The sequence below is a fragment of the Drosophila erecta genome, unplaced genomic scaffold, assembly GCF_003286155.1.
Source record: "Drosophila erecta strain 14021-0224.00,06,07 unplaced genomic scaffold, DereRS2 tig00000021-arrow-pilon, whole genome shotgun sequence".
Lineage (NCBI taxonomy): Eukaryota > Metazoa > Arthropoda > Insecta > Diptera > Drosophilidae > Drosophila > Drosophila erecta.
The window spans coordinates 11,357,029-11,377,615 of NW_020825198.1; the positions used below are offsets into that span (position 1 = coordinate 11,357,029).

The window sequence follows — 20,587 nt, forward strand, 5'->3', positions numbered from 1 at the left end:
TCTGTGCCCCTAAAAAACTAATTAAATTAGTCAAAAAACTGAAAACCCCTTCTCGTACTGGCAAATTCGATTGATATTTTTACATTGCCTTCTTTAGAACTGTCGAAACACTGTATTTTTTGACATAGAACTTTCCGAACATAAAAAGAAATGGCACCATATAGGCAGCTCCGATTGGTGTTAACCATTTTCCGTACTCACAGCCCCGGAAAATCAATTGGAATCCCCAAAATAAGATAATGGTAAACTGCACGAGCTGGAGGCCAGTTAAGTAGCGTTTCCACCAAAGGAACTTCGTGACGCGAGGACCCAGTACACTCAATGCATAATAGCTGTACATAATGACGTGCACGAAGGAGTTTATCATGGCTGGAAAAAAGCCTGCATTGAAAATGGAATATTACTATCGGGAAAACCACCTTTCAACGTAAGTGAACTCACTGGAACCGGTCGGCAGCCATTTGACAAAAATCCAGCAAAACAAAAACATGGTGCTATGGTGATACACATGAAGGAAGCTCAGCTGGTCCCATTTATGGCGCAGAATGAAGAAAGCCGTGTCTGCGAATTCCAGTATTTTTGAGATGTAAAACCACCAAAACGCTGCGGCTATCTGCATCACAATTTAAGCTCATAACTTCTCAGTACGTGTTAATTTTTCTTCAGTTCCAACTCACCCGTATTTCGTCTGGGTTATAGCTCACACGGCACGGCTGACATCCGAAGTTGTAACCAAGACTTCGTGCAGCCGTCAGGAATTCCAGGCAAATATAACCATTAAGGAATATCATTGCGAAGCTGTGGCAAAACAAGGGCACTCTCAACTGCAGCGACTTGTACCTAAGATTCCGAGTGGCCAGTGATTGCTTGTCATGGCTGTTGAGATGGATGCACTCGACCTCACCTGGCTGTCCATTTAGGACCGTAGCGCACCATAAGCAAATAGACGGCCAGCAGGGCGATAACATTCCAGGGCGATTTAACCAGTGGCCAATCCTGCGTCCGCTCATCCGCCAAGTCGGCGAATGTGTATGAATAGCTCTCAGTTTTCGTATCATTGCCCACAGACGTCATGGCACATGTGCTCCAAGAATTATCCAATCCGACTAAGTAAGCTTGTCTTCCAGACCTCTACTCTTATATACGAATTTTGACCACGATCGCTCCGTTGATGCGTTGATATTTTCCCCCCCAAATTTAATTAGATGTCACTGGTGCATAAACTTTTGGTAAGGTCTAGGTTTTACCTATTACATTTTCACTTAGCATTTTTTGACTGTATTTTAATTGATATCCAAGGTCGAGCTTTTATTTTCGGTGTCAATTTGGTAAGAATATTGTACAAAAGTGTGCTAGGGTTGTTCAACTAAAATGAACCATAGCTTGATTTGTTTATGAAATTATAATTTGTTTTATATAGCCTTCTTGGCGACTGGTGATACCCTGTACTTCTGCATATAGAATTTCCCGAACATAAAAAGGAATGGCAACGAGTAGAGCGCCATGGACAAGGTTATCCAGGTGCCGTATTCGCATCCACGGATTAGCATCTGCGACGCCCAAAAGAAGACAATGGTAAACTGGACCAGCTGGAGGCCAGTTAGGTAGCGCTTCCACCAGAGGAACCTCTGTACTCGAGGACCTAGTACACTCAGTGTGTAGTATCCGTACATGACGATATGCACGAAGGAGTTTATCATGGCCGGCACATAGGCTACAACATGGAAATGAACGGATTGGATTTAGGGATCAGCTTACTAAAGGGACTTTTAAAGGACTCACTCGCTCCCGTTGGCATCCACTTAACTAAAATCCAGCAGAAGATAAACATGGTGCTATGGTGATATACATGGAGGAAGCTTAGCTGGGACCACTTTTGCCGCAGGATGAAGAAAGCCGTATCCGCGAATTCGAGTATTTTGGAAATGTAGAACCACCAAAATGCCGTCACAATCTATATCGCCAAATCACAATAGTAATAAGAATTTGGAGAAATATATAACTGTTTATATTACAGTTTTTGAAGACGATCAACATCGATCGATAAGGATCAACGTCGATCAAGAACGATCGCCATATATCGATAACTGCAAATAGCAGTACGAAAACTTCGATAATATTTTAACTTGTCTGTTTAGCATTATGTTTACATAGTATTCCTGAGCATGGTTTTGAGCACAGACTCACCCGCATTTCGTGTGGGTTAAAGCTAACCCGATATGGCTGACATCCGATGTTGTAGCCAAGATCCCTGGATGCCGTATAGAGTTCCATACAGATGTATCCATTCAGGAACACCATGGCTAAGCTGTGGCAGAACAATGGCACTCTCACCTGCAGCGGCTTGTAACTGAGATGCCGGATAGCCAGTGCATATGTGTAATTATTCCATGGGAGAAGGGACTACCTCGATCTCACCTGGCTGTCCATTTGGGCGCGAAGCGCACCATAGATAAATAAAGGGTCAGCATGACGGGCACATTCCACAGTGAATCTACCAGTGGCCAGTTGCGCGTCCGTTCATCCGGCTGATCCGGAAATGGATGAAAGTAGATGCCAGCTTGCGAGTCGTTACCAAGGGATGCCATCGTATACACGGTCCGAGAGCTATCAGATCAGACTAACCAATGTGGACTACGGATTTGCGCCTTTATACCTGATCTCTGGTGTTTTTTGTTTTACAAAACTGAGTTAGAGCATTAGCTTGGGTCAGTTGGGTCAGTTGTAGCCCCATTTACGAAACAATAAAAATTATACACGTGCATAAGCAGCTAAGAAATTTTCTCGTTCGCAGCCCAGATCCCGCAGCCCAGATCCCCAGCCCAGATCCCCAGCCCAGATCCCCAGCCCAGAGCCCGCAACCCAAGCCCTTCTCGTTGGTGGTTGAAGTGATGCTGGCGAGCGTAGTGGATTCTGGATACCATCACTCACTATACCGACTTATTTTTAGCTGGTTCATCCTAAGTGACTGCCAGTTTTCCTGGTGTTTGCATACCAAACATTTAACTTTCTCTGCATTTTCCAGGTCTAGTTAATTATAAGTTTAAAGCTGATGCCGTTTTGGCATTGCTAGCATTGGGTTATCATTGTTTAAAAGAAATATGCAGAATGAGATAATAGTAACAATATAATAATTTTAAAAGTACCAATCATAAGCTTTAGCAATTGCCTTTGAACTCCAAAGATGTGTATTTTAAGAAGTTTTGTAGGAACTTAAGTAAACGATTTTATGTAACATTCCTAACATCAAGGAATGTAACAAATAACTAAATAATTATTTTTCATACGCTTTCCACATTCAACAACTGTTGTTTCCAGATCTTGTCTGTATTTTTACTAAGCCAGTTTTACTTTTTACTTGTTTTTTACATCTTCTTTTACGCGACCATTTGATTAGGTGTACTAGTTTAAGCTTTGGTTTAATGGAAAAAAGTATGCATTACATTTTTAAGTTTAAAACTATTTGTTATTTGTACCGCTCATGAAAAGACTTGCAGTAAATATATTTATTTTCAAATATAAAACAAGAAATAACACAAAGTAGGTATTTAATTTCATAGAAGGCAAAAGATCAACATGACTGACTGACTTCATAAATATTTAACCAATATATAGATATCAATACACAAATCGCTCTAAATATTTTTGATTTAAAAAGAAAACCAAGTTCAACCCACTGGGTAAGTAAAAGTGTTTTTATTGTGATTTTTGCTTTTTAGGATAGAAAAATAAATTAAAAGACGAGATACTTAAGGGAACGCATAAAACAAGATATACATATTTTATTATTTTGAAATTTGTCGAGTGGTAACAACGGACCGTGTTCGAGTCCCACTGGTGTCCGTAGAATTATTGGTCAAAGCGATTCAAAAGCTCAAAATTCTGGCATTTGACCATCTAAACCTCCCCTATGAATTTATATTGTATTGCTTACTCCTAGAAACATTTGTCTATTCTTAGCCAATAGACCTTCTCGCCGCCGTAGGATTTTCCGGTTGATGTGACGCCTTCTACGATGGACTTTCCTGTGGGTCACTGAAGTATCAGTGGTGGTCGTGGGAGCCAACGTAGTGGTGGTGGATGTCGCCATCCCAGTTCCAGTCCCACTACCACTTGCAGTGCCACTTCCACTGGCAGAACCAGATCCACTAGAAACAGCTGATCCTGATCCTGATTCTGATCCTGAAGCTGAACCGGCGCAATCAACGGTGTACAGGCAAAATGCCACGACGACGAACAATGTGAGTGCGATGAACTTAATTTTGAATGTGTTTCTCGTTTTGAGAAAATGTGCGGAAATGGGATCTGTTAACCCGCATTTATAGCACTGCTTCACGTTAGCTTTTGACGTCAGGTGAGTGGAAACTTTTTGGATTGTCAATCCGATTTGAAAGGTACCTGTAAACCAACTGACAACTTCCATTCTATTAGTTCTTTGGCCGGTTTAATTAGAAATTTCTTCTTTTCTATCTACATATTGACTTGAATTCCTTTGCTAAGCGCGTACTCAAGTAGTCACATTCTTGGCTTGCCATTCAGTTAGGCAAATATTCCCATGCTGCTTACATAAAATGGGCTATATTTAGAAAATGTGTATAAAGAAAAAACATAAGTACAAGATATGCGTAAACAAACTATAGTAATACAATTAAACAATCGCATAAGCTTATAATCAAGAGAAAATTCATCATATTCTCTGTATTCCAAAATTTTGATACGATATATTTTCTTCTGTTATAAAAATAAGATGATATTTAACCACGACATCATCCAGAAGTGGGAAAATCCCGAGCTCTCGTTACATGAGTCTTATACAAACACGCGGAGATCTGGCTTCAGTTGAACCAACTATAAATAAGTTGGTCGAGTGAGTGATAGAACCAGAATTGAGAGCCAAGTGCAAAGTAGAAGTCACCATGCGTTCAACTCTTGCGCTAACAGTGGTCGTCCTGGTTGTCCTGTCGTCGCAGGTGACCACCTCGCCCACGAGCAGCTCCTCCACCTCGCCCACGAGCAGCTCCACCTCGCCCACGAGCAGCTCCTCCACCTCGCCAACGAGCAGCTCATCATCCAACACAACGGTCACCACCACGACCACAACTGCCGCGACCACCACCTCCAGCGTCACCGAGGAGTCCACGAAGAGGCATCGCCACAGGCACCGCCGCAGGCACAGCCGCAGGAGGATCATCATCATTCGACGAGTTGGCGGAGGTGGAGAAAGGCGCCGCAGGACTCGCGATGGTGCTGATGGTGGTGGCCGTGCCGGGACCCGCATCCGTGTGCGCGAACGACGCGCCGTTCGTCGTGTTGCCCGCTTGTGATGATACATTACTGGAACACTAAATAAATATGTGCAAACAAAACTCAAAATGTCGTATTCCTCTCATGCCATATAATAGAATATGTATGTATGTATTTGGATTATCTTTTGTCCTTTCATAAGCTAATCTTTTTCAGAATAGAATATGTATGTATGTATTTGGATTATCTTTTGTCCTTTCATAAGCCAATCTTTTCCAGAATCCAATGAACTACTAAACTATACGCAAGCCACGAAGTATATTATATTATATAAATAATAAACAAATTTAGTTTTGATTCTAGAACGGCGGCTTGTCGATGCCACACTCATCGGGTTTCTTGAAGACCAGCGCATATGTGAGGACCGGATGGACATTGCTCTCCTCGGAGGCCGTCGAGAGGAGCGAGTGCGTCGAAGGACTCTCCATGAAGAGCATCTCAGCGTCGAACTTACTCCAGCGGCCACGTTGCAATTGATCCTTAACGTACTTCAGCTGGGTGTTGATCTACGCAAATTTAGTTAAGTTGGCATTTAAATATACTAATTTAAAAACAATCGTAATCCTAGCCTATAATCAAAAATAGAATTTTAAATCTGCTTTCGAAGCATACTTAAGGATATTTGAAAAGACAAGAGATAAATATTTTAAGATATCTTAGTATAGGGTTAGATATTCTTACCATCGGCACTAGCAATGGGTTCTGTCCGCAGTTAAACAATTCAGCCACAAATTTTCGGAGATTTTCCGGCTTTGGTCTTGCATTGAGTGCCTGGTGAAGGATAACACGAATTATGGCCCGTATCTGAAAGGAGCGGATTGAATAAATCGCCTAGTTTGAATAATGTGAATCGAATGGGACTACCTCTGGATGCTGACAGAGATATTCCCAGTTTCCGAGACGTAGCTGTTTTTGGATTCGCGATATTGAGCTGTAGTGCTTTATGTCCCGCGAATCCCACTTTCCAAGATCCCAGATCTTGGTGAAATTTTGCTTATTCCCATACGACATTTCTCAGTTTTTTGATGGTAATGCTTTACAGGAATTTAGAAGTAACTAAATAATTTGATTTGAGAAACTAAAGTCAAAGAAATGTTGTCAAGATAAAACATTTAATTCAAAAGCTCATAAAAAAGGCCGTGAAATTAGGTTAAGCTTGAAAAAATAAGAGGATAGCAACTTTAAAAAAGCCGCCAATCTGTTTTGTAAAAACCGTGTCATATTTGATTTAGTGGTTTTTCAGAAGGCGAAAACGGTCACACTGCCCGCACAAAAGAAAATTTTTGACGAAAATTGTTTGAGATTTCCGTTTCTAATTAACAATGATGAATTAATTAACGCTGGAATTAGCACAAGCTGTAACTTCAGACAATTTCTCTGATCCAGGGCAATAGAAAGCAATGGTAAGATGAGTGGACATGACTGAAAAGTGGACTTTTAATTGAGTACAACTGGCCAACCGGCTTGCCCGGAAAAATGAGGAGTCCGTCGTAATAATGGACCAAAAATAGACCGGAGCACAGTGACCCAAAAATAGCTACGACATGTGCTCCCAATGGTCTTCTAATGGTGTGTCTCCCCAATCCATTGCAGGCTGTGCTGGGCGCCCAATTGGTCATCACCTTGGTGATGGTCAGCGTTATCCAGAAGTTGAGTCCACACTACTCGTTCGCCAAGTGGATCCTGTGCCGCACCGGGCTGTATCGATACCTGCATCCAACGGACGATGAGCTGCGATCCCGTGGCGGAGTGCCCAAGGAAAAGCCGCCCAAAGGCGGTCGAAATAAGCAGGCAAATGGATCAGGAGCAGCGGCTGCACAGTTCCACATACCGCGCAGTATTGAGGTGGATCTGCTAACGTCACCAGTGTTGGAGCGGGATGTAGTCCACCTGCGATACTTCACCGAATACCAGTGGCTGCTGGACTTCAGCGTCTACACGGGGATCGTCTACGTGGTTTCCGAGGTGGGTAAAGTTGCTGTTGTTCGCCCAAGATTCTTACTACAGCGGTTATAGTTATATGCATAGATGATACAATAATATGACTCCTTTCTAATTGTGGTTTCTCGTCCACAGCTGTTCCACTTCTACTACCCGCTGCGCCACGAGATCAACCTGAGCATGGTGTGGTGCCTGCTGGTCATCTTCTTTGCCCTAAAGCTGCTGTCCTCGCTCACGGTGCTCTACTTCCAGAGCGAGGAGTCCATCGGAGAGAGGTCGATGGTGATTGTTGCCTGTTTGGTTTACCTGCTGGTGGCCATGGTCGTGCTGATCGTTGACGAGCGCATTCTGGAGACGGGACTGGAGGATGCCTATGCGAGCTTTAATGCCAGCGCGTCCAAGTTCCTCACCGAGCAGGGCCTGCCATCATCGTGGGTTCGCCTCAACTCCGAGTATTACAATTTATTTACACACTGTATTTTTATTTTTCAGTGGTCCCGCCTCGAAGATCGTGGTCAAGTTCTTTTTGGCCATGGGTTGCGGCTTGCTCGGTTCGCTGTTCACCTTCCCCGGCTTGCGGATGGCCAAGATGCACTGGGACTCACTAAAGTACTGTCGTGGCAACCGGTTGCTGCAAGTGCTCCTAAATCTCAGCTTCGTGCTGCCCTTTATTCTGGTCATCCTGTGGATTCGGCCTATTAGCCGCGATTACCTGACCGTGCGCGTCTTCCAAGGAATGCAACAGCCACTGTGAGTAGTGAAACTACATAAGTTTTAACTTAAGGTAATTACAATTATATTTGCAGACTGAAGCCACATGTTTTTGAGACACTCCGCCTGCTGCTAGTAATCTTTGTGGTAGTGGTCCGCTTCGCCTTGATGCCCATATATCTGCAATCGTACCTGAATCTGGCCCACGACAAGATCATGGATCTGCGCAAAGAGGCCGGTCGGATTACCAATGTAGAGTTCAAGCAGAAGGTGTGGCAGCAATCTTGTATACCATCCTTCACGTAGTAACCTAAACGATTTTTCCCTTTTACAGATCTCGTCTATTTTCTACTATCTATGTGTTGTGACCCTGCAATTTGCTGCCCCACTGATCCTATGCCTATATCTCACACTTATGTACAAAAGTTTGGGCGGCTTTAGCTGGGCTGGTATCTTCCGGGAGAGTGTTGTTCTACAGCACGAGTGTGCGGCTAGCGAAACGGAAGGAGCTGGTGGTGCCGTTTCCCAAGGAGATGGTGACTTTAATATTCTTGAGTCGGCGCAATCGCTGCAGGCTTCATTTAGCAGCCTGAAAAATGTAAGACCCTTTGCTTTGCACGACAAGGCCAGTTTTAATCATAGATGCTTTCAGGTTTTCTCCACGGAGGTGTACAAGGGTTTCCTGGGCTTTGCCACCTGGTGGAGCTACTTTACCCTGTTCGCCACTTCCTCGCTGGGCATTGTCTACCAATCATATTTCAACAAGACCTAGATACATTTAATTATACACCTATCCCCGTAGTAGTATGACTCTGTTCTTTTGTAGTGAATTTGTACCGCACACGAAATTGATATTAATTTCTACTCATGTGGAGAGTATCGTGATTTACAATATGTTTTGTAAATAATACTACCTTTCTCATTGTTTATAAAGCGTGTTATAGACTTTTAACCAGGCTGCCCTGAGAGTAACCAAAGTAATTACAAAAATAAATAAATAATCTAAAACAGAGATATGTTATCAAACGAATGAGTGCCTCATCGTGATTTTTAGTTTTCCAATATATTAAGAACTTTTCGATGGGCTCAGCACTGATATTATTTAATACGTAATTGATTTCATACGATTTTACTTGCCAATTCGTTGGACCACAAATGCTATATTCATTCGTAAACAGCCAACTATTCTAAAACAAATAATGATAGCAACACTTTAAAACACAAACACATTGGATTTTGGTTATGGGGTAATTTCAAAACACCAATTTATTGAACCTTAAAGGTTGCAAGGTTGCGTATCAACTAACAGACCACAGGCTATGTATTTATATGTAGAAGTGTATCGTTTGCATATCTCCAGAAGGTAGTGCTAAATAGAGTAGATCAGCACAGTGGCCGACTTCGGAATAGATTATCGCTTAGACCTTGGCAATGCCAATAACGCCGCAGCCGATGCGGGCACCAGCGTTGCCTGTTGACTTGCTCAGCTCGTGGCCACCCTTGCCGAGATCATCGGCATCGGCGTGCACAACAACGGTGCGTCCGATGATGCTATCGGCGCCGAAGAGCGTGATCTTGGAGTCGGTGATGCTGACCTTGGTGGGGCAGTCGCCGGTGGCCTCAATGTTGCCCAAATCGCCCAGGTGACGGTTCTCGTCGACGGGAGCGCCGTGCTCCTTGCCATGCGGATTGAAGTGCGGTCCGGACGACATGCAGCCGTTGGTGTTGTCTCCGAACTCGTGCACGTGGAATCCGTGCAGACCCTTGGCCAGGCCGCACACCTCCCCAGAGACCTTCACGGGCGTCTCGCTGCTCTGCGGGCGGAATGAAGGGAATGGGTTACAATTAGACCAACGCTCAAGATAATGCTCGAATACTGATAAGGCAGATGTTTTGTTTTATAGTAACATGTCCGAACGAACAGAAGCACTGATTATGAATCCCAGCGAGGACAACTTTATAAGATAATAGGTTATCATAGAAATGGCAAATTTGTCTAAAAAATACATTCGTAAATAGATACAATTTAAACGTAAATTTATAGGCAACAAAATAAACATATTGTTATCTCTATAGAATAAAAACATACACATATAATAATTATTTCCTCCGCAATAAAACATAACCTGTAATCATCAAGATTATAATCATTATAATGATTATTCTTATAACCGCATTTGCTGATATTTCACGAAACTTTATGAACTAACACTGAAAGACCTCTAAGTTTTAACCCCTTTACATATGAATATGCCCAGTACTATTTTCGTGACCTTTGCTGTAGGTATCCGAGCGCACACATATGCGCATTTTTCTGGGGCTTATATAAATATAAATGTGCACTTGCTGAGTGACTAGGCGTAAACTCAAATCGGACTTAATTGAAATGCTCCACAGACAGAATTTTAAGCAGCATTTTGAAGTGGAAGAGGGCGCAGCGGGTGATGCCGGCACTTTGACCTTTAGAACTTGTGTTTCGTATACTTTGTTGAGGAGAACTGTAAATGATCTTGGATTCTCACCTCCTGTTCGAAGAAAACCGTACCCTTGGCATCGCCATTAATTACGCAGACAGCTTTAACCACCATTTCGAATGGATTAATCAATTTAATTACTTATCAAATCGAAAAAACTTGAGAACTTTCCAGGTATCTTCTACGGTGTGACCAACGCAGAGCAGCTCAAAAACCTCAGCGAAACTTTTAGTATTCAGGATATGCTAAAGTCTCACACTGGGTTTATCTTTTTTATTGCTGGTATTATCTTTAGGAATTTTTTTATTTTCAGAATATTTTAGGCACGTGTGTTACTGGCACATATTTTCCGTACTTTAAAAAGACCCTAAATATTAGTTTACGTAGCGCTTCCTAAAGCTATAAATTACAAAATTGGAAAACGCAAAATTTGTAGTTACTGCCCAAACGTGGTTCAATTTTTGTAGCTCAACAATTTCAGTTCAACGAACCACTGGTTCGTTTAAAAGCTTTCCATGCACTCCAATGCAGCGGCGGGATCTATTTGATTTGCTCAGTTGAGTATAAAGAAAATGTATATCCGGGAATCCCCAAATAAAACCAGGCCAAAACCAGTCATAGCAATTCGGACAATGCTAATCCAAATCCAGATGCCTTGGTAAAGGATTAAAACAGGCCAACGGGTACTTTAGCAACTAGTTGAGTATTATAAACTATACTAATATTGATCAGTTCAATTTGATGCACAAAATAGATATTTGTAAAAATGTAGTCACCAGAAATGCGTTCACTTGTTGACTTGTTTTGTTGAATAAATAAATCACTTAACAATGCGTTCGTAAACAAATTGAAACAAGAAAGTGTGCATTTGATTTTTGTTTTTTTTTTAATACACAATTTGTCCAAACACTTAAATGGGATTTTCTTCATTAATTAGAAATAATGTGCTATCATTTCAATCTTTATATATTGTTATTGTATCCGTAAATTTGTAGATATTACTTATTTATTTTCATCATTTTTGTTTTTGTTTGTATTTTAATAATTTGTATATATATTAATATAGATATACATATATATATACACATATATATATATATTATATTTAAATCGATATAGGTAAAGGTATGTAGATAGGTAATATTATTCATTCGCCTGTTTGTTTGTTTGTTACTTGTGTGGTTGGTTGCATGTTACTTGATTTTCCCCAATTTTTTCACGCTTCTCGCACAATTCGGTCACATAGCTATAACATCTTAAACATCATAATCATCAATCATTACAATAATCAATCGCATATATCTAGATAATTTTGCTTTGTTTGCTGCTTTACCTCGCTTTAAATTTAAATTTTATTATATTACTTAGAGAGTAGCGTCATCGAGCATATTGAATTCGTCAGATCTAAGGGATTAAGTCGTAACTTCGAATCGGGTTTCGAATTTCAAAAAGTGTGCTTGCAGTCGCCGCCGTTGAACGGTTGCTTGGCCAACATTTCAAACACAATCTCACAGTTGCTATTTGTAAAATGTTCCATATCAATTTATACAATTTGCTTTCGTGTTGCTTTGCTTCGCGTGCGTTCATGTTTCTTAAGGTGTGTGGTTGGGGGTTCACTATTTAATTTGATTTGTTTTTGGGTATAGGTAGGTAGGTTTTGGATTGGCAAATTCAATATACAAGATGGAGATACTTTTTGTTTTGCTTTCTAATCGTTTTCCACCCATGGGGCTCACTATTTGCCCTTGTTCTGCCGGTGCTTCTGGATCCGCACGCATCAGAGCACTTCGGACACATACTTGGGTCGCTTGGCCACGGTGGCATCGGTGGCAGTGGTGACGCACTCTTCCTCGCTGGCCTCAATGTGACCACTGTAGTCGGTCGGCAACTCCTCGTAGATAATCTCTGAATGCTGCTGCTGTGCCACGGACTGCTGCTGATGCAGTGTATGCGATGCCCCGCCGCCCATCACATGGTTCCTCTTTAGCGCAATCAGAGCTCCAACCCCTCCGCCTCCGCTCGCTGCGCTTCCCTCAGCATGCGTCTGTGGTGCGGACACTCCAGTGCTTTGATTGGTTACGTAGTACGGATTGCCACTACTAAGAATCCGAATAAATGGTTAACAAATGCATTTAATAAACAAGTTTTTTGTTGTGCTTACCTGTACTGATTGGAATTGTTTGCTAGTGTCTGCTGCTGCTGTTGTTGCTGTTGGTGCTGCTGTTGCTGGTGTGCATTTTGAGAGTTGTAGATAATTTCTGCAAGATAATCACAAAGATTACAATCTGATTGACTCAGAAGACATTTTCAAAGTTCTATTCCTTAAACGAGTGAATGGCGTACAACCACTCGAGATTTGAATTGAATTAAACGGATTCAAATTAAGCAAAACAAACCGGCATCAGCAGCGCGCTGTTCCAGCGACATTCCCGGTGATCCAGGTGCTGATTGCAACACAATATCTTGGAGCGGTGAGCTCTCGCGCGAATTATCTGTAAGAAATGAAAAGAAGAGTTATTGTATGGTACAATGCCTCTGACGGACGATCGTCACTTACCCATGTGACTGGGCGAGACGGGCGCCGAGCGGGGCATCCCGTACGGAGGGCGGAAGCCCTGGCTGCTTCGCTGACGACGCTTCTTGTAGCTATGGTCGATCAGCTTGGCACCGCTGTCCGGGTCAATTCGCCAGAAGGAACCCTTACCGGGCTCATCCTGAGAGCGGGCCACCTTGATAAAATACCTGCAGGGACAGGGCGGAATGTTGAATTTGATTGTGTAATTGAAACTATTTCGGCATTTAGTAATCAGTCATCATTACCTATTCAAACTGAGATTATGACGTATGGAATTCTGCCAGCCCTTGTTCGTCTCCTTGCGATAGTAGGGGTAGTGCTTGACTATAAACGAATAAATGCCCGAGAGCGTTAGCTGCTTGTCCGGAGCGGCAGATATGGCCTGAACGATCAGCTGGGCGTAGCTATACGGCGGCTTCTCGTTGTGATTGTAGCTGGCTGTGGAGGGAGTCTGGAACAGATCCTGCTGAAAATGTTAATTTTTCGTTAGTATGCCTGCCCATGAGGTTTAAGATTTTAAAAGCTTCACTTACTGTGTTGTTGTTGCCGTAGTTGTTGTAATTATTGGGCTGATTCTGAATGAAACCCTGACGTGGACTAGCCGGACAACTGTTGGCAGCGCTTATTGTACCTGCGAACACAATTACACAATTTTATTAGAATTCGGGTTTATCACATCTTCAATTTCAAAAGTCTACTCATAAAGTGTTGAAAAAACTAATTAGAACGACTGAATGTAGTGCGGTTCAAATGGTATATATATATAGGATGAAATTCCACTTGCCAGTTGGTGACAGGTAGGGACTCTTCTGCTCCTTCTTGGGTATGGATATCTTGAGCGGTGAATATATGCCGGTTCCATCGCCGGCAATTAGGTGCGCAGCTGCTCCAGCTGGAGGCGCCACAACGATGTTGCCACTACGCTGTTGCTGCTGGTGCAGGGCTGTGTGGTGGAGCGGGTGGTGTGGTGTGTGCGGGAGCGGGTGGTGCGCTGGTTGCTGCTGCTGTTGCTGCTGCAGCGGTAGGAGGTGCGCTGGCGGGTGGTGCGGATGCTGTTGCTGGTGCTGTTGCTGGTGGTGATGCAATTGCTGCTGGTGAAGCTCGTCCCTCGGTGGCGGTGTAATAATAACGTGTGCCCCACCACCAGTTACTCCACCTCCACCACCACCCACGACCAGCGATGGCGAATGACCGGCAATTGCATCCGATGAAGGGGCGGGCACATAACTCTCGAACTCGATGCGAATCTCCGTGCTCGGGAAGCGGAAGTAGCAGCTGCAAAAGAATGGGGGAAATGGGTTTAGAGATAAATGAGCATGAAATGATATTAGGACTGGCTAGAATGATTTCCCATAGAAATACAAAGTTTACAAATTTCTGATTTTTTTTAGTCATAAAAAAGTATTTTCAATTTTTTTTTTTATATCAACTTTGTTATTTCAAAAATGTTATTGTGTTCATATCGCATCGCGATTCACGTGCTACTCATGTACATATGTATACCTACCGCTGCGGCAGACGAAGCGGATCCACGTTGCGCCGCTGCAGGAAATCGTCCACGAAGATGCCATTCTTGCTGAGGCACTGAACAAAGAAGGCTCGCAGCTCCACGTCGTAGAGCACCTGAAAGTGTTTGCGCGACACCAGGTTGTTCTCGGCCACGTTGAAATGAACCAGCGATGTGGAGGAGTTGCGTCCGATTACTGTCACGGCGTCCGTGATGGGCAGTACCTCCTCGTTGAAGCGTAGCTCTCCATATGGCGGGGGAGATGATGTTAATGTCGATGCGGCATTGCCGGAGGGGGTGCTGGCGTTGGCGGAGGAATTGGTGGTGGAGGAGGAGTTGGTGGTGCTACTGGTGGCAGGTGGGTGGTTTGCTGAATTGTTGCTGTTGCCGGTCAGCTGATCGGCGCTGCTGTTGCTGCTATTGTTGTTGTTGTTGCTGTTTGTGTTGTTATTGTTGTTATTCAGCGCCGCTGTTGCTGCTGCTGCTGCGCCATGATGCAGCTGCAACATGTCCTTGGCAATGGCAACGGTGGCGGCGTCGGCTACACCACCGCCTGCTGTATTGGTGGGTGGGTTGTTCAGTACGGCGTGTACGGTAACAATGTTGTTGTTGCTGCTGGCGATGCTGTTGTTGTTGTTGTTTGTAGTGTTGCTATTGCCGGTGGTTGTTGCTAGTGTTGTGGTTGTTGTTGTGGTAGTGGCGGCCATTGAAAGGAAAATCCCTAACTTGTCCTATGCTCGCTTATTGTTGTTGTTGGCCTGCAAAGGGATCGAAATGAATGGTCGTTAAAACGTTTGTTTCGAACAGTCGCTTAAACAATAAAATCGTGCAAAATTCCTGAGAACTAAATGGTAAATAATAACTCTTAATGAATTGGTACCATTTCGGTTTTCACGCTTTTTCACGTTGATATCGGCATTACATAAATTACATAAAAATGTGATTCAAATCCGACCGCTTATATTAGTTTATTACGCGAACTGAGCTCACAGTGTGAATGTAGTGTAGTTTTTGAATCGAAAAGAAAATCATTTATTTATTACATTTTTATCCAGGATGACCCACTCTTTTTCTAAATATATACACCTTCTGCAAATTGTACAACCCGACATTAACACATTAATTGTTTGGGTATCTATACATACACTTATTTGTTTTCTTTAAATGCAAGCGTTTGCATGGTTTTGTAATTTAAGTTTTTTACCAATTAACTTTGCTCATTGAGAACTGATTTGTTTTATTCCTACACTTATTGTGTATTAATTTTTTCCTCGTTTTTTCATAGCTTTTCACGCGCTTTTCGCTCTCTTTTCGTTTTGGCCCCAAGGTTTCTTCTTTTCGTCAGCCACAAATTATTTTCCAAATATACACACACACACACACACAGCCAAACCGTTGCTGTTTCGGTTTTTGCTTTACTCTGTTTTGCTACCGCAGCCGCATATACACAATCACACCTTCCCACCGCTGTATATACGTATATGTATATGTACATACCTCGGTCCGCAACAAAAACAAGCGCCGATTGAAGAAACAACAAAAATAATAATAATAATAACACAACTACTACTACTCGCCGCGGAAACTACGTGAGTAAACACACATACACACACACTATTTACTGATAAATAGCGGGCTCGCGCTTGCGCTCTTTTTGCTTTCCCGGGAATGGAAAATCTCCGCTCTCCAACTCCACACTCATATCGGTAACTCCTCTCCTCTCAACAAATCCAAACTGAGCTTGCGGCCAGTGTTGCCAACAGGCGATTTCAAGCCACAAATAGCGAATAAATCATTCAAAGCGGAAAAGAGCTGCATTAAAAAGTTGTGTCCATGTGACACATACAGGAAAAGCGCTCAAAAACAATGTGCTCAAGTAAGTTAAATACTGAGCAGTTTTCTAACATAAATGTTTTTGTAATGGTATTCAATTTGTAACATGTTTCATTTCAGATTCATATTTTGTTTATATTGTTATCTTTGGTTACCTTTATGACGCAGCGTTTACTTTAGATCACGTTTTCTGGGTTAACAACTAACTTAATTTATAAAACAAACATATATTGAAGGGACTTTAACTCAGAAATGCTATGATTTCGTAAAGAAGACATTTCGAAAGAATGTAAACACAACAGGCTGATTGCCAACCACTACTACTAAACTTCCGAAACAATGCACCTGTGCAACAAATGGCAAGCTTTGGAATTCGCCGCAAATGCATCATACTTTAATGGTTTTGGGAGAAAATAAGGGCACACAGGGGGACGTGAACTTCCATGGCAACCGAAACTTTTTGCAGAACGATCTGTATCTTAAGTTTTCTCTGGCGAAGGGGCGGAGGGGGCAAAAAAGGCGACTTCTTTTTTAATGCGGTTACTAACGAACGTTGGCAACACTGTTCCACTCTCCGACTTGTTTGGCTCCACTTGGCACCAACACACACACACACACACACACTGGAACTCGCAACACACACAAGTACACATGAACGGATTGAGAACTCTCGCACTGGCAGGCCCCACATGGCTGCCCATCAATCGATCGAGCTTGCATGCATAAACATGCAAAACGAAACCAAAATAAAATTAACGAGAATAACAAAAGGCAAACAAACGCCCATACATACGGTCATATAAGTAAACACACGCACACACAGCTACATATAGATTTAGCGAGTACGTACATACATATACGCGTGTGTCTGTGTGCTGGGTCATTCGTAACGGCAAACGACGAAAGAGAAGCACAATAAATAAATAAAAACACCAAAATACACACAGACGCACACACACGCAAACGACGCACGTATATATGTATATGGCGTATTGGAAATGCGTAAAAAATGCCGCTCGTTGATTTTTCAGCTAGCAACCGACTCCACCTGCGCATACATACATAGGCACGTACATACAAACGACGGATGTCTTGTTTGTCTCTTTGTAAACACACAAAAAGCACACTTTTCACGACGTATAGCTGCTGCTCTTTGCTTTTCGCTCGGCGATTGCGTAAACTTGCCGCCCGCTTTTTTCCCACCTAACATCAAAATATGTACACACACTTGAGGCCACCCATACCTTTACCCCGTTTAAGTGTGTGTATGCGTGTGTATGTGTGTTGCATGAGCGTGTTCCAAAATAAAAACCTAATATTTATTTATATGCCATTTAGCTGGTTAAGCTGATTTTCCGCTCACTCTGCTATTGATTTTTATTACTACTAATTCTCGCTCTCTCTTTCGCTGTTTATATTTTCGCCGTTGGTTATCAAACTCGAACTGTTTTTGTTGTTTTTTTTTCAGTCTTTTTTTTTTGCACACAACACGTTTTTCGCTGCGTGTTTGTGTGTGTATATTATTTTTCTGTTCGCCTTGTTTATTTTTATTATTTTGCGTACCTTGTTGGAAAAAACCGTTGGCTGTTGCAATTTATGAAATCTCTCGATATGAACGTAACACTAGTAATTGGGCAATAATTTAAAGCCGATTTGTGCACTTTTTCAGCGATTTTAATGCGGTTTTCTCGATTCTTATTGCTTCAGCGCGGTGAAGGAGAAGAAGAAGAGATCAGTTTGAGCAGAGCGCTGGCAACGCTGGCGCCCGAAATCAGGCATGGCCAGTTCCTGGTCTGGCAACGCCGCGTACCAGCTGTTTTCAGCCGCATTTCGATTTTGTAACAGTTTGCATATTTTTTATTTCTATATAATTTTTCAAATAAATCTATAGAAATGCAAAGTCTTACTCGTTTGCTGGGCACAACGGTGACCCTTCAAGCGCCGCTTCGCACGGCTCCAGCAGTCGTGGCTCTTCAACAGTTCCGCAGCAAAACCAAAGTGGTGGAGAAACCAAAACCAGGTGCCGGCCAGCAATTCCGACGAACCGTGCACTTTCCGGAGGAGTACACCGTGGAGCCGCTGAAGATCACCCATTTGGCTGGTCGGGATCCTGTCTCGGGTCGTTTGGTGGCCAAGGGCATTGGCGGTGGCATCAAGCAGCAGTATCGCTGGGTGAAATGGGTGCGGGATGGTCCCATGGAGAGTACCCAGGAGGAACTGGTGCTCGAGGTGCTCCGCGATGGCTGTCGCACCGCCAAAGTGGCCCTGGTGGCCGTTGGCGACGAGCTGAAGTATATCCTGGCCACCGAGAACATGAAGGCTGGCGATATCCTCAAGACCTCGCGCTTGATTCCTAGGATTCCGGGTAAACTTGCTTACAGACATTCATGGCCAGTACTAAGACGCTTCCTAAGTAATCCTCTGAGTACAGAGATGTTTTACAGTCTGAAATTGATGACGGAAGCTAGGAACTGTGCCGGCTCTGAAATACACTGTAACACTAAAATATTAAAAATATTCATTATTTTGTATATTCCCGAAGTGCGTCCCAACGAAGGCGATGCCTATCCACTGGGCGCTCTGCCCGTGGGCACCCGCATCCACTGCCTGGAGAAGAATCCCGGTCAGATGTGCCACCTGATCCATGGCGCCGGCACTTTCGGCACCATTCTGCGCAAGTTCGACGACAAGGTGGTGGTGCAGCTGCCCTCGAAGCGTGAGTTTGCCTTCCAGCGCACCTGTATGGCGACAGTGGGTCGCCTGTCTAACCCGGAACACAACAAGGAGCACGTGGGCAGTGCCCAGCGGATGCGGGAGATGGGCAATCGGCCCCGCTCCGGTCTGTGGAAGCGCAAGGAAGGCAAGCATGGACGCAAGATACGCCGACTGCCGCCCATGACCACAATATCGCCACCGGCCCCACCCAAGGAGGAGGCCATCATGTTGACGCTGCCCCTGTGAGGTTCCTGCTTTAATTTCTATGTGTCACACAATATATAACTAGACCTAGTACTATAGCTAGAGTTATTTGCGCGTTTTCATGGAGAATCCAGTGCCATGGAAGCTCTCCGCGTCGGAACCGTCCGCATTGCCAGCTGCACCGTCTTCCTTGCCCCTATCGCTGATGGGCCGAATGTTGCGGTCGAAGCGGATGACTCCAAACTGGAAATCATAGTCCGGTACTCCGCGTGCTAGCACCTTCTTCACGACCGGCGTTTCCAACTGGCTTTCCTTCTTCTTCTTGCCATCTAGACGTACGCCGGAACCTTTGAAGGTCTCTACGACCTCTTCGAGTATGGCGTTAGTGGCTCCGGAAACTTCGCCGCCTGCAGTTCCTGCAGCACCCTGCTGCCCCGAGCCCGAGGCCTGCGTTTCGGAGTGATCCTTGTAGCCAACTGGGGCCTCAAACTCCACATTCATGTCGCACTCAATGATACTGACTGCATTTCCGGGCTTTGTCTCGAGCACACACAGTTCGTAGACCTTCTTGTTGTACTTAATGGCTATGACATCGCCCTTCGTGAGGCAGGCAAAGTTGCGCAGGGCGTTTTCCAGCACCGCCTTGGGATTGGTGATGTCCAGGAAGTCAGTGCTGTGCGGTTGAAACTTTGAGAAGGTGGCCACTGGCAGCGAGACACTCTCGATTTTGAGTATGTCGCCCTCGCCCAGCAGCAGATTGTCCATCATCCAGTAGGGTAGATAGCATTTGCCCTCGTCGGCTACAAACTCCAATACACCGGCGTGTGAGGATCGTGATTTCTTGCCGTTTGTGAGCTTGAACAGCATCGGATACTCGACATTCAGGCGGGTGAGCCTGTCCAGCGCCGAGGGAGGCATGATAACTGCGGATGGAATGGGAAGGGCGTGTTCACATGATTTCTGGCCGTCTTACACTCGTAACTCACTTTTTCCGCCCTTTTCCACGTCGGATCGCTCGTTTCCTGGCAACATGGATACGGAGAAGCACTTGTAGGAGGCTTGGAAGCTGGGCCCCTCCGGGAACATTATGTTGAAGCCGTTGAAGTGGAACATTATATGTGTGACCCCTATCCCAATGGATCTTGCTCGAGTTGCACTGCCTCAATTTCCCCTTTATTTTCTTGTGGGAGGCTAGAATTTTTCCTTTTGTTTTTTTATTTTGTTTGTCACGGCAGGCGCAGTGTGACCAGAGCAGTGTGTAGCCGAAATATTTTCGCCACTCAAGTGGTAGCACTATGATAGCTGTACGGGCTAAGTTGCGGC

At 43.8% G+C, this 20,587-nt stretch overlaps 10 protein-coding genes across 13 annotated transcripts; 3 read left to right on the forward strand and 7 right to left on the reverse strand.

The window, feature by feature from the left end:
• Positions 1 to 39: 39 nt before the first annotated feature.
• LOC6543867 (elongation of very long chain fatty acids protein 4) lies at positions 40 to 1,211 on the reverse strand. The gene is made up of 4 exons (XM_001972307.3): positions 905 to 1,211; positions 678 to 840; positions 442 to 613; positions 40 to 381 (listed from the first exon to the last, which is right to left on the reverse strand). The coding sequence occupies exons 1-4, from the start codon at positions 1,072 to 1,074 to the stop codon at positions 80 to 82; spliced, it is 807 nt and encodes a 268-aa protein (XP_001972343.1). The 5' UTR covers positions 1,075 to 1,211; the 3' UTR covers positions 40 to 79.
• Positions 1,212 to 1,281: 70 nt separating this feature from the next.
• On the reverse strand, positions 1,282 to 2,666 carry LOC6543868 (elongation of very long chain fatty acids protein 4). The gene is made up of 4 exons (XM_001972308.3): positions 2,419 to 2,666; positions 2,188 to 2,350; positions 1,783 to 1,954; positions 1,282 to 1,714 (listed from the first exon to the last, which is right to left on the reverse strand). The coding sequence occupies exons 1-4, from the start codon at positions 2,586 to 2,588 to the stop codon at positions 1,413 to 1,415; spliced, it is 807 nt and encodes a 268-aa protein (XP_001972344.1). The 5' UTR covers positions 2,589 to 2,666; the 3' UTR covers positions 1,282 to 1,412.
• A 1,242-nt stretch (positions 2,667 to 3,908) lies between these two features.
• LOC26526678 (merozoite surface antigen 2) lies at positions 3,909 to 4,423 on the reverse strand. Its single transcript, XM_015158840.2, has 2 exons — positions 4,399 to 4,423; positions 3,909 to 4,305 (listed from the first exon to the last, which is right to left on the reverse strand). The coding sequence occupies exons 1-2, from the start codon at positions 4,421 to 4,423 to the stop codon at positions 3,917 to 3,919; spliced, it is 414 nt and encodes a 137-aa protein (XP_015014326.1). The 3' UTR covers positions 3,909 to 3,916.
• Positions 4,424 to 4,880: 457 nt separating this feature from the next.
• LOC6543870 (protein new-glue 1) lies at positions 4,881 to 5,366 on the forward strand. Its single transcript, XM_026977334.1, has one exon. The coding sequence runs from the start codon at positions 4,917 to 4,919 to the stop codon at positions 5,322 to 5,324; it is 408 nt and encodes a 135-aa protein (XP_026833135.1). The 5' UTR covers positions 4,881 to 4,916; the 3' UTR covers positions 5,325 to 5,366.
• Positions 5,367 to 5,568: 202 nt separating this feature from the next.
• Positions 5,569 to 6,385, reverse strand: LOC6543871. Its single transcript, XM_001972311.3, has 3 exons — positions 6,169 to 6,385; positions 5,986 to 6,108; positions 5,569 to 5,810 (listed from the first exon to the last, which is right to left on the reverse strand). The coding sequence occupies exons 1-3, from the start codon at positions 6,313 to 6,315 to the stop codon at positions 5,604 to 5,606; spliced, it is 477 nt and encodes a 158-aa protein (XP_001972347.1). The 5' UTR covers positions 6,316 to 6,385; the 3' UTR covers positions 5,569 to 5,603.
• Positions 6,386 to 6,535: 150 nt separating this feature from the next.
• Positions 6,536 to 8,968, forward strand: LOC6543872 (transmembrane protein 161B). Its single transcript, XM_001972312.3, has 7 exons — positions 6,536 to 6,707; positions 6,898 to 7,269; positions 7,381 to 7,676; positions 7,738 to 7,995; positions 8,052 to 8,226; positions 8,291 to 8,554; positions 8,609 to 8,968. The coding sequence occupies exons 1-7, from the start codon at positions 6,705 to 6,707 to the stop codon at positions 8,726 to 8,728; spliced, it is 1,488 nt and encodes a 495-aa protein (XP_001972348.1). The 5' UTR covers positions 6,536 to 6,704; the 3' UTR covers positions 8,729 to 8,968.
• A 221-nt stretch (positions 8,969 to 9,189) lies between these two features.
• On the reverse strand, positions 9,190 to 10,665 carry LOC6543848 (superoxide dismutase [Cu-Zn]). Its single transcript, XM_001972313.3, has 2 exons — positions 10,479 to 10,665; positions 9,190 to 9,770 (listed from the first exon to the last, which is right to left on the reverse strand). The coding sequence occupies exons 1-2, from the start codon at positions 10,542 to 10,544 to the stop codon at positions 9,375 to 9,377; spliced, it is 462 nt and encodes a 153-aa protein (XP_001972349.1). The 5' UTR covers positions 10,545 to 10,665; the 3' UTR covers positions 9,190 to 9,374.
• Positions 10,666 to 11,399: 734 nt separating this feature from the next.
• LOC6543849 (probable serine/threonine-protein kinase tsuA) lies at positions 11,400 to 18,082 on the reverse strand. Of its 3 annotated transcripts, none has more exons than XM_026977753.1 (9): positions 17,909 to 18,082; positions 14,513 to 15,270; positions 13,790 to 14,280; positions 13,539 to 13,636; positions 13,251 to 13,468; positions 12,988 to 13,172; positions 12,827 to 12,922; positions 12,592 to 12,688; positions 11,400 to 12,529 (listed from the first exon to the last, which is right to left on the reverse strand). In XM_026977753.1, the coding sequence occupies exons 2-9, from the start codon at positions 15,217 to 15,219 to the stop codon at positions 12,208 to 12,210; spliced, it is 2,214 nt and encodes a 737-aa protein (XP_026833554.1). In that variant the 5' UTR covers positions 15,220 to 15,270; positions 17,909 to 18,082; the 3' UTR covers positions 11,400 to 12,207. The 3 variants fall into 3 exon arrangements, with proteins under 3 accessions (XP_026833554.1, XP_001972350.3, XP_026833553.1); XM_001972314.3 differs by having other exon boundaries at positions 13,251 to 13,471; XM_026977752.1 differs by lacking the exon at positions 17,909 to 18,082 and adding an exon at positions 15,717 to 15,954 and having other exon boundaries at positions 13,251 to 13,471.
• Positions 18,083 to 18,118: 36 nt separating this feature from the next.
• On the forward strand, positions 18,119 to 19,370 carry LOC6543850 (39S ribosomal protein L2, mitochondrial). 2 transcript variants are annotated; one of them, XM_026977754.1, is made up of 3 exons: positions 18,119 to 18,183; positions 18,237 to 18,710; positions 18,888 to 19,370. In XM_026977754.1, exons 2-3 carry the CDS (start codon positions 18,239 to 18,241, stop codon positions 19,304 to 19,306), a joined length of 891 nt encoding a protein of 296 aa, XP_026833555.1. In that variant the 5' UTR covers positions 18,119 to 18,183; positions 18,237 to 18,238; the 3' UTR covers positions 19,307 to 19,370. The 2 variants fall into 2 exon arrangements, with proteins under 2 accessions (XP_026833555.1, XP_001972351.1); XM_001972315.3 differs by having other exon boundaries at positions 18,134 to 18,710.
• LOC6543851 (ubiquitin fusion degradation protein 1 homolog) lies at positions 19,289 to 20,584 on the reverse strand. Its single transcript, XM_001972316.3, has 2 exons — positions 20,251 to 20,584; positions 19,289 to 20,187 (listed from the first exon to the last, which is right to left on the reverse strand). The coding sequence occupies exons 1-2, from the start codon at positions 20,375 to 20,377 to the stop codon at positions 19,370 to 19,372; spliced, it is 945 nt and encodes a 314-aa protein (XP_001972352.1). The 5' UTR covers positions 20,378 to 20,584; the 3' UTR covers positions 19,289 to 19,369.
• Positions 20,585 to 20,587: the final 3 nt, after the last annotated feature.